At 31.4% G+C, this 11,330-nt stretch overlaps 4 protein-coding genes across 5 annotated transcripts; 1 reads left to right on the top strand and 3 right to left on the bottom strand.

Annotated features, from left to right (window-relative positions):
• Positions 1–136: 136 nt before the first annotated feature.
• On the bottom strand, positions 137–881 carry LOC111426008 (thioredoxin domain-containing protein 17-like). Of its 2 annotated transcripts, none has more exons than XM_023060338.2 (4): positions 807–881; positions 581–746; positions 449–530; positions 137–388 (listed from the first exon to the last, which is right to left on the bottom strand). In XM_023060338.2, the coding sequence occupies exons 2-4, from the start codon at positions 723–725 to the stop codon at positions 238–240; spliced, it is 378 nt and encodes a 125-aa protein (XP_022916106.2). In that variant the 5' UTR covers positions 726–746; positions 807–881; the 3' UTR covers positions 137–237. The 2 variants fall into 2 exon arrangements, with proteins under 2 accessions (XP_022916106.2, XP_071050384.1); XM_071194283.1 differs by having other exon boundaries at positions 581–759; positions 807–858.
• A 408-nt stretch (positions 882–1,289) lies between these two features.
• LOC111425857 (TATA-box binding protein associated factor 1) lies at positions 1,290–9,122 on the top strand. Its single transcript, XM_023060142.2, has 22 exons — positions 1,290–1,400; positions 1,454–1,604; positions 1,664–1,770; positions 1,827–2,533; positions 2,858–2,980; positions 3,069–3,247; positions 3,325–3,714; positions 3,770–4,010; positions 4,079–4,213; positions 4,325–4,491; positions 4,555–4,732; positions 4,786–5,280; positions 5,335–5,460; positions 5,521–5,826; positions 5,887–6,025; positions 6,081–6,407; positions 6,463–6,764; positions 6,819–7,061; positions 7,122–7,703; positions 8,208–8,496; positions 8,551–8,757; positions 8,809–9,122. The coding sequence occupies exons 2-22, from the start codon at positions 1,459–1,461 to the stop codon at positions 9,030–9,032; spliced, it is 5,613 nt and encodes a 1,870-aa protein (XP_022915910.2). The 5' UTR covers positions 1,290–1,400; positions 1,454–1,458; the 3' UTR covers positions 9,033–9,122.
• On the bottom strand, positions 9,045–10,267 carry LOC111425860 (hydroxysteroid 17-beta dehydrogenase 10). Its single transcript, XM_023060148.2, has 5 exons — positions 10,120–10,267; positions 9,883–10,053; positions 9,668–9,832; positions 9,373–9,610; positions 9,045–9,321 (listed from the first exon to the last, which is right to left on the bottom strand). The coding sequence occupies exons 1-5, from the start codon at positions 10,126–10,128 to the stop codon at positions 9,134–9,136; spliced, it is 771 nt and encodes a 256-aa protein (XP_022915916.1). The 5' UTR covers positions 10,129–10,267; the 3' UTR covers positions 9,045–9,133.
• Positions 10,268–10,344: 77 nt separating this feature from the next.
• On the bottom strand, positions 10,345–11,330 carry LOC111425861 (ALG14, UDP-N-acetylglucosaminyltransferase subunit). The gene is made up of 2 exons (XM_023060149.2): positions 11,065–11,330; positions 10,345–11,010 (listed from the first exon to the last, which is right to left on the bottom strand). The coding sequence occupies exons 1-2, from the start codon at positions 11,075–11,077 to the stop codon at positions 10,364–10,366; spliced, it is 660 nt and encodes a 219-aa protein (XP_022915917.2). The 5' UTR covers positions 11,078–11,330; the 3' UTR covers positions 10,345–10,363.

Below are 11,330 nucleotides of genomic sequence, written 5' to 3'. Positions count from 1 at the left end.
ATATGTAATGTTTATGTACAGGTGTTTTAAAAGATGGGATAAAAAACTGTTTTAGAAATTTAAAAATTATAAACACTCTGTATCAATGTTTTTGTTATGATAGTTATAGAGTAATATAATGGTGAAATAAAAAATATTGTGATAAAAAATCTATTTATTATTATGTAGGTGTAAAATAAGGTAAATAAATTTTTATTTGGGATATAAAACATTTATTTTTTCTTGCTTCCTTTAATTTTATTCATCAGTAAATAACATTTCAACTAACTCTGGTTTCTCGCATTGATCACCTTGGAGTTTTTGAGGGCTATTCCATCTTAGTAATGTGGGTAAAACCATTAAATTCGTTTTTTTATCTGTACGAAATGGACATTTTGGATCTTTCCAACTAAAAAAAGGAATTATTTTATATAAAAGTAATTTTGAATTATAAATTAAATAAAATTACGTTGGTCTATCGCCCACTTCAACATAAATAAAATGGGAATTTTCTGGTGCCTGCGAGAGCCCGGCTTCAATAACGGGAAGGGCTATAAAATATCATTTTTTTTGTAAATCTTAAAAATGGAATGTTATTTACCTCGGACACAATCATCACACCAACTTTCACCATTTGGAAGCTTATTTCCACTAAAATAAACGTGAATTAATTGGCCATCAGCCTTAAATTCCTCCATAAACTTGCAAAAGTTTTCATAACCTTGTACATGATGCCGGATAACCATTTTTAAGTAATAATTAATTATCTACAATAAAAATCTATTATTTTTATATAACTTCATTAGTATTTGACTATTTTTAATTACATTTAATGCTTAAAAAGTTGAAATTATCTTGAAAACGTATGCTAGGATAACATGCAAGTTATCAACTGATATCCCTGATATCATATAATTTATTGGAATACATTGAGGGTATTGGATTACTTTTATCTTTTAGTATAGTATAAACGAGGAAAAATAAGGTTGCTTTTATTGATTTTAGTAATTCTATTATATTTATTTGCTCTAGATATATACTTATTTAAATATAAATTAAAGATAACCTATAAAATATACACTTCAGGAGTATTTTTAAGATGAAGATAAAGCAGGAAACTGTTATTAATATTTTTACTTTGGCGTATATTTAAATTTAAACACAGTATTTACGATATTAATATAAATACGATTTTAATATAATAAATGAATCTAAAGAAGTCGAAAATTATTAATTAAATTTAACATTTAATATATAAATAAATTACTTTTAAAAATAGATAAAGTAGAAATCTACTTTATTACCTTCTTGATGGTTGTCGATGTTTACATTTCAACTGTCAACCACTGTCAACAATGTTTTAATATGATCTTAGCTAAAGTTTTTTTGTTGAGTTTTGAAGAACAATTATTATAATTTAGGTACTTAATTAACAGATATGGTATATAGAGTGATTATAAAATGATATTTTTAGGCGCAATGGGCGACAGCGACGATGAAAATGATGGCCAGGATGAAGGAGTTAACCTTACTGGGTTTCTCTTTGGATATATCGACGAATCTGGCGAGTTGGACAGCGATGTTTTCGATTATGATACTCGTAAACAATTAGCTTCACTCGGAAAGTGAGAATTTAGAGCACATTTTATCATTGTATAAAAAAATACTAAAAATGTATTTTTAGGTTAGGATTAGGTTCGATGTTAAAAGAAATGATTGATGAAAAAGATGATATGGATAGTGATGTTGAATCAAATAATAAATATGATGATGATAATTTTTCTCATGATGGTAATTTTAATTTTAATAATTGTTTACCTATAATATTTGATTTTTTCTAATTGAAGATGAAGTAAAGAAGTTAGATTTAGCTATAGATTACTCAGATATCAATGAATTAGCTGAAGATGAAGGTGGACCCTTAATCAAAATTGAAGATTATGATGGAGATGATGAAAAAATGGCTGATGACAAAGAATTAATGCCTCCGCCACCATTACCCATTAAAATGGAATCAAATGGTGATTATAGACTGTTGACAGAAAATGACTCGAAGAAAAAGTTAGAAACCCCATTAGCTGCTATGTTACCATCAAAATATGCAAACGTTGATGTCACTGAATTATTCCCCGACTTTAGACATGGGCAAGTTTTAAGATTTTCAAGAGTGTTTGGTCCTGGAAAACCTAGCAGTTTACCAAACATTTGGCGCAATGTTAAGAAAAAGAAGAAAAAAAGGAGAGCCAAAGAAGGTAGTACTGGTGGGCAAGAATCTGATTCTTCAACTGAAGAAGATAAACCAAAAAATAGAGGATGGCACTTTGATTATGCCCAAGTGACACCTGAACAATGCAAAAGTGATGATGAAGAAAAGTTTTTAAAACCTATCGAAGCATCTTCAGCTGAAAATAAACAGGAAGCATTGGCTAAAGATGATACAGGGCCTAAAGCTGCTGATTGGAGATTCGGTCCTGCTCAGATTTGGTATGATATGTTGGAGGTTCCTGAAAGTGGAGATGGATTTAATTATGGATTTAAATTAAAAGATTCTCAAGTAATTTTTGCAAGTTGTTAATATAGGAAAACTTCAATATAATGGACAAAATATTTTTAAGTCATACTACTAATATACAAATATATAATATAACAACTAATATAAACTCAGGGTATTTCCTGAGTTGTCTATATGATGTATAAATCTTCTATTAGAACAGGCCTTTGAGCTGTGCACCTGTTCCTGGGATGTAACAGTCCTCTTAGATTCTACCATCCTTGTGATTTTTGGCTATAACAGATACTTCCTTCCCTGTATTAGTCTGTTATATTGAGGTTTTACTGTAATAACATAAGATAAGGATTTATATTGTTTGTTATTTAGGTTGAAAAGAATCCTCCAGAACCTGTTGAAGCAGAACCATTTCCTGATGATGCATTTTTAATGGTAACACAGTTGCATTGGGAAGATGATGTTGTTTGGGATGGAAATGAAATTAAAATGAAAGTAAGTGAAGAAATGCCAAATAATTTATGAAATTCAGGGGCGATTAACTTGAAGCATGAATACATAAAATAATTTTTGATTTTATTAGGTTCTCCAGAAATTAAATTCAAAAAGTAATGCAGCTGGTTGGGTTCCAAGTAGTGGAAATAGGACTGCACAGGCATTTAGTCAACCAGGTAAAGGTGGTGCTATTCCAGGAAGTACTGTCAGAGTACCTCCAATTCCTGCTCCACCTTTACCAGGTGCCAAACCTTCAAAATCGCAGTCGTAAGTCAATATTTGCGCCTAAATCTCTTTAATTGATAGAAATAAAACTTCGTACTCTTTATGAATTATTTCTTTAGATTACTTCCTAATAAACAAAGACAAGAACAGGAACAAGATGATACATGGTACTCAATTTTCCCTGTAGAAAATGAAGATTTAGTTTATGGGAGATGGGAAAACGACGTTATTTGGGATGCGGAAAACATGAATCACATCCCAAAACCATCAATATTAACTTTAGATCCTAATGATGAAAACATAATTTTAGGAATTCCTGATGATATAGATCCATCAAAACAAATTGCAGGTCAACCAACACCAGTTAAAGTTAAAATTCCGCATCCTCACGTCAAAAAATCGAAAATTCTGCTGGGAAAAGCTGGAGTAATTAATGTTTTACAAGAGGATACTCCTCCACCTGCACCAAAGTCTCCAGATAGAGATCCTTTTAATATTTCGAATGATATGTAAGAAGGAAATTTATCAATTAAAGCAAAAAGAATTTAATAATGAAATTTTTAGATATTACATGCCAAAATCATCAGAAACCACATTACGATTAAAAGTTGGAGGTGGAAATCTTATTCAACACTCAACACCTGTTGTTGAATTAAGAACACCGTTTATACAAACTCATATGGGCCCAATGCGTTTAAGAAATTTCCATCGCCCACCCATGAAGAGATTTTCACATGGACCTTTGGCTTCACCTGGTCCGCATCCAGTTAATCCTTTATTAAAACATATTAAGAAGAAAGCTAAGGTTATTATTTTTATTTAACACATTTGGAGTTACTTAATTATATGATTTTTATTTTGATTTGTATTTAGCAAAGAGAAGCTGAAAGATTAGCATCTGGTGGTGGTGATGTATTTTTCATGCGCACAGCTGATGATTTAACAGGGCGTGATGGAGATTTAATTCTAGTGGAGTTTTGTGAGGAGCATCCACCACTTATTAATCAAGTAAGTTTTTATCCTAGATGAATTGGTAACTTACCCATATTTTTATTTCATTAAAGTCAAGAAACATTGTTTATTATGGCATGAATTTTAATTTATTGTTTAAATTTTAAGGTGGGAATGTGCTCAAAAATAAAAAATTATTACAAAAGAAAAGCTGGAAAAGATACTGGACCACCTACATATAAATATGGTGAAACTGCTTATGCTCATACATCCCCATTTTTGGGAATTTTGTATCCTGGACAAAGTATCCAAGCGGTTGAAAATAATATGTATAGGTAAATAAAAATTAAAATACTTTTTTTATGGAAATGGTTTACTACTTAATTGATTTATTTCAGAGCTCCAATTTATGAACATAAAATCCCAGAAACAGATTTCTTAATAATAAGAACAAGACAACAATATTACATAAGAGAAATTGATGCTCTTTATTGTGCTGGCCAAGAATGTCCATTGTATGAAGTACCAGGTCCCAATTCGAAAAGGGCCAACAATTTTATACGAGATTTCCTACAGGTAAGTTTTCGTCCTATAAAAACGATTCTTTATAACCAATTTATTTGTTTTAGGTATTTATATACAGGTTATTTTGGAAAAGCAGAGATAACCCGCGTCGTATAAAAATGGACGATATCAAAAAGGCGTTCCCCTCGCATTCCGAAAGCAGCATAAGGAAACGTTTGAAATTGTGCGCTGATTTTAAAAGAACTGGTATGGATTCGAACTGGTGGGTGATCAAACCCGAATTTCGACTTCCAACCGAAGAGGAAATTCGAGCGATGGTCTCGCCCGAGCAATGTTGTTCGTTCTTTAGTATGGTAGCCGCCGAACAACGATTAAAAGATGCCGGATACGGCGAAAAATTTTTGTTCACACCCGCAGAAGACGACGACGAAGAAATGCAACTCAAAATGGATGACGAAGTCAAAGTAGCACCTTGGAACACTACAAGGGCTTACATTCAAGCAATGAAAGGAAAATGTTTATTACAATTAACTGGCCCTGCTGATCCTACAGGATGTGGCGAAGGATTCAGTTACGTTAGAGTCCCAAATAAGCCAACAGTAAGAAGTTTTAAACGAAATTTTGAGTTAATCTTAAGAAGAAATTTGTTTTAGCAAAGCAAAGAAGAGCAGGAATCGCAACCAAAAAGAACCGTAACTGGAACAGACGCTGATTTAAGAAGACTCTCATTAAATAACGCCAAAGCTTTATTAAGAAAATTTGGAGTTCCCGAAGAAGAAGTATTAAACTTCACTTTGTTGTTATTATTTGTTAAGAAGTATTATTATTTTGTATTGTAGATTAAAAAATTGTCTAGATGGGAAGTTATTGATGTCGTTAGAACATTATCAACAGAAAAAGCTAAAGCAGGCGAAGAAGGAATGGATAAATTTTCAAGAGGAAACCGATTTTCGATCGCTGAACACCAAGAAAGATACAAAGAGGAATGCCAAAGAATATTCGACTTGCAAAATAGGGTTTTGGCAAGCGCGGAAGTTTTGAGTACTGATGAAGGTGAAAGCTCTGAGGAAGATAGCGATGAAGATATCGAAGAAATGGGAAAGAATATTGAGAATATGTTGGCTAATAAAAAAACAAGTACTCAAGTAAGTAAAAAATATAAAATTTAAATACCAAATATATTTAATAACATTTCGCTATTTTAGTTATCACGTGAAAGAGAAGAACAAGAACGACAAGAGCTTAAAAAAATGATTATGGAAAGTGGTGATGACAAAAAAGGCAAAGATAAAAAGATAAAAGAGGAAGATGATAACCCAGATAACGTAAATTACGCTCAACAAGGTTTCTATTTTTAGTTCATCTTTTTATGTATTTTATTTAAAATTTTATTTATTAGGTCGTGTATTAAAAATTATAAGAACCTTCCGAGATCCAGAGGGAAAAGAATACACCCGTGCTGAATACGTTAGAAAAGCAGCTGTAATCGACGCGTACGTAAAAATAAGAACAACTAAAGACGATCAATTCATCCGACAATTTGCGACATTGGATGAAGCCCAAAAAGAAGAAATGAAACGGGAAAAACGTCGTATTCAAGAACAACTTAGAAGGATTAAAAGAAACCAAGAAAGGGAACGTTTGGCTTTAGGTGGTAGTCATAGTACGAATTCTAATTCTCTTGGAAGTAGAGAGCAATTAGATATAAAACCCATCACTTTAGAAGGTTTCCCATTTTTGTTTTTCTCTTATATTAAAGATAAAACAAAATAAAATTTTAGGTCCGTCTACACCACATCCTACACCAAGTACAAGTAAACCTTTATTATCGCCACCGAAATCTCGTCGAAAAACAAAATTAAAACCAGATTTAAAATTAAAATGCGGCGCTTGCGGTAATGTTGGTCACATGAGAACTAATAAAGCGTGTCCTTTGTATCAAAACAGCGGATCCACGATTCCATTAAATGTAGCTATGACGGAAGAGCAAGAAGAAGAAATTGAAAAGCAATTAAATACTGACGATGAAGATTTAGTTAATGTTGATGGGACGAAAGTTAAGTTATCCGGTAAAGTTCTTAAGGTAAGTTATTAATTATTTAAAGATTAAAATTGTTATGAAATTTTAATTTTTTAGCATGCTGAAGAAATAAAAAGAAAAACATTATTACTAAAGGTGCCAAAAGATGCAATGGGAAATAGAAAAAAACGTCGAGCAACATCGGACCTTCATTGTGATTATTTAAAACGTCATAATAGGCCAGCTAATAGAAGACGAACGGATCCTGTTGTTGTTTTATCAACAATTTTAGAAAGTATACTAAATGAATTAAGAGATATGCCTGATGTTCAACCATTTTTATTCCCTGTTAATCCAAAAGTAAGATTTTAATTTTATTATAAATCTGTTTTGATTTTAATTGAAATTTTTGACTTATAGTTAGTAATGGATTATTATAGAATAATACATAGACCCATGGACCTTCAAACTATAAGAGAAAATCTTCGCCAGAAAAAATATCAAAGTCGCGAAGAATTTTTAGCAGACGTTAATCAAATCTTGGAAAATTCTACTTTGTATAACGGTGTAAAAAGCAGTTTAACAATGGCCGCGCAAAGAATGTTAGATAAATGCGTGGAACGTTTAGCTGAGAAAGAAGATCGTCTGATGCGACTCGAGAAAGCTATCAATCCTTTACTAGACGATGACGATCAAGTCGCTTTAACGTTTATATTAGATAATGTAATCAACACTAAACTAAAAACGATGCAAGAATCGTGGCCATTCTTGAAACCGGTTAATAAAAAATTAGTAAAGGATTATTACAACATAATAAAAAGACCAATGGATTTGGATACAATTGCGAAAAAAGTTGCAACCCACAAATATCATAATCGACACGAATTTTTAGTTGATGTTCAACAAATTCTTGAAAATTGTACTTTGTATAATGGAAAAGATTCGCCGTTTACACAAAAAGCAGAGTTATTGGTTAAAGTTTGTAAGGTTACATTAGATGAGGTTAGTTTGAGGTTAACTTGTATGATGTTGTATTACTATATATAGTAAAACCTCGATATAACGGACTAATACAACGAAGGGAACACTAGACCTAGAAATAATCAGGTTTAGTCGTGCGTCTCTTTTCGTTCAATAAAAATATAACGTTCTACGAGGTCTGCTATATCTACAGTGTGTTAATTAATTATCCTACCCGACGTCATCATTGCAAGTATGCAACCAATATCGCAAAACGCGTATTGCAATACCGATACTGTGATGTTGGTTGCATACTTGCAATGATGACGTCGGGTACGATAATTAATTAACGGATGAATTCGATAAAATTATTATAAACAATTTATGAAAAAATCGTTGAAACGGGTCTAAAGATTTAAATTTTTTAATAAATTTAAAATATACACCAAAAAATTTTAATATTTCAGCGATTTTTTCGTAAATTGTTTGTAATGATTTTATCCGTTACTTTTGAAACGCATTGTATATTTAATTTATATTTTTTAGTATGATGAACATCTCACCCAATTAGAGAACAAAGTCTCTTTAGCTCAAGAAAGAATATTACAAGATGATGATCAAACGTGGATGGGGGGAGATGAAGAAAATTACACTATAGCTGAACCAGATCGAGCAAGTCAAACAAGTTCTCCAGATTTACATAAACTTCATTCGGAAGATATGGAATATGTTGATGTTGAAGGTGCCGCCATCGATGATCCAGACAGTTTACAACCGAAAATTCGTAAAGGACGTGGTAGACCTAAGAAGAAAACGGCAGCAACCCTTGAAGAAGGTTAATCATAACATAATTCAATTACAACAAATACTATTTTTTTTAATTTTGTAGACTTACAATTTTCAAGTGAAGAAGAATTAGATGAAGTTCCATTAACTGAATTTGAAGATACTAAAGCGGGAATTTTAATTGATGCGGAAATGCCGGGTGCTGATGATGACAGCCAACAAGCTGCTGAAGCTATGGTGCAATTGGGTACAATGGGTTATTACCATCAAACTGATGGAGATGGTGAAACTGAGGCTCTAATCTATAAAGGTAAATGTTTGTATTATTTGAAACAAAAACACATGTTTTTTTTTTTTGTAGAAGAAAGTCTTGATGTTGATCCAAATTACGATCCATCAGACTTTTTAATGGCGGGATTACCACAACATCGTCAATTAGAACCAATTAAAGAATCTACTTCTGATCCAGTCTATTTAACAATTAAAGATGATTTAGCTGTTAGCGAAAGCGATGAAGATTTAACCAACTTAAATTCATCACAGCCAATACAGGAAGATGATGACGTTGGGGATGTTTGGTTTTAATGAAAACTATAATTAATAATATTTTTTGTTTTTGTTACAATAACTTTATATTAAGTAAGAAATCTTTACACTTAATAAGATTGAAAAATAGATTTGTTGTTTTATTGCATCCGTAAGGCACCATCTAATCTTATCACTTCACCATTTAGCATTGGATTTTCAATAATTGATTGAACCATTTGAGCAAATTCTTCCGGTTTACCTAATCTATGGGGGAAAGGGACGCTTTTACTTAAGAAATTGATTGCTTTTTCAGGTAATTTTTCTAATAATGGTGTCCAAAATAAACCTAAAAGAAATGTTGATAATTCACATAACTCATTATAATGCAAAGAATAACCTGGAGCGATTGTAACAACTCGAATTCCTTGTGGCGCTAAATCCCTAGCTAAAGGTAAAGTCATTGCAACAACAGCTCCTTTACTTGCAGCATAAGCTGCTTGACCAATTTGTCCATCATAAGCTGCTATTGAAGCTGTGTTTACAACAACGCCTCTTTGTCCTTCTGTATTTGGTTCATTTTCGCCTATTAAACCCACTGATAATCTAATCACATTGAACATGCCAATTGTATTGACCTATTTTGATAATATTTAAAATAATTAAATGAAATTATTAAAACATAAATAACATACATTAATAACTTTTGCATAATCTTCTAAAGTATGTGCTTGCTTTTTATTAAAATTATAAACTTTAAATGCAGTTCCAATTCCAGCACAATTAATACAATTATCCAATTTACCAAATTTTTGTTTTGTAATATCTAAAGCTGATTTAACATCATTTTCTGATGTGACCTAAATAAAAAAAAATTATTACCACTCAACTATACTTAAAAAAGACTTACATCAATAGGGGCAAATACAACTTTATCTTCGCCCCCTAATTCTTTGGCCACTTCATTTCCTTTAGAACCGGGGAGATCACATAGTACAACACGACCACCTTGTTGAATTAGCCGCTGAACCGTGGCTTTTCCTAAACCAGAAGCGCCTCCAGTTACTAAAGAAACAGTCCCCTAAAAAGAACATATTGAAAACTTAATATACGTTGTTTTATTAAGAATAACTGTATTAAAGTTTACCTTTAACATGATGAGATGATTAAATTCAGTAATTTTTGACGTGAATGGTTATTTATAAATGTTGAATAACAGATAAAGAGCAAAGGAATGACCTGTTTTGTGTAAACATGCAGGGCAAAGGTGTGTTTAAAAATGTATAATCTGTTTTTAAGTGAGGTTAGAATAGCTATATAGGCAACTTAAAATGCATTAAATTGTAAGATTTGTTTAAATAAAATCTAGTAATTATATTTAGTAATATTTATTACATTAATTGTCCAATATAATCAGATCTTTTTAATTTTTGTTGCAATTTGGGCCATTGAACAACTATATTATCAGCAAAGTACATAAGTATTTTTCCAGTTAATGAGAATGTTTCGGTTCGACAAAAACTTTCAACAAATACAATTCTACATTGACTTAAAAAGGCTACTTTTAATAGAAAAACTAAACCACAAATAGGAATGCATGTTCCTGGTCCATTACAAAGTACTACTTCAGGGCGTATTTTTAAAATTAATGGAATACAGTACAATATAGAATATAAAGTAGAAAATATTGATGTTATATATGATTGATGAACTTCCCTACTTCGGGGTACCTTATAAATTGTATAACTACCTTCATTCAAGGTACTTTCAAAATGTTTGATTTTCTTATAAGTAGTTGTATCGGTTTTTGCAATAATGTAAGATCTGGGTGTATATTTTTTAAAGTCTAATCCTTGAATTAAAAGTAACATTTCTGTTGTATGTCCACCAGAACCCATACATATTATTGTTTTAGCTGGATGTGTTCTTTTTTTATCTGTTAATTTCGTATGTCCTGTTGTTACTTTATGAATTACATACATTACTCTGGTTATTACTAATAATATCAATAAGATGATTATTTCAATTATTGGAATATCTAAAAAATTTGTACTCTGTAGATAAAACTTCATTATGATTATGATATTTATACCTGAATTCGCCATTTTTATACAGTTTTAATGTATTTCTTACAAATTTAATGACTAGTTTTCGTTTAAAATGAGATTTGTTATCTTTGGTATTGATTTCATTAAATTTTTTAGCAAAACATATTTTTGCTGAGGTTAACATAACCTATACTATGAACGTATCAGAACGTATCCTCCCGCAATGTCCCGCAAAGGCCTTGCTGTGACGTCATTGGAAGGATTGACACACAGAACCATCGAGATACATACAGTATGTCCCCGGATAGGT

This window comes from Onthophagus taurus, chromosome 2 (assembly GCF_036711975.1).
Source record: "Onthophagus taurus isolate NC chromosome 2, IU_Otau_3.0, whole genome shotgun sequence".
Lineage (NCBI taxonomy): Eukaryota > Metazoa > Arthropoda > Insecta > Coleoptera > Scarabaeidae > Onthophagus > Onthophagus taurus.
This window is presented reverse-complemented; position numbering and strand designations above follow the sequence as displayed.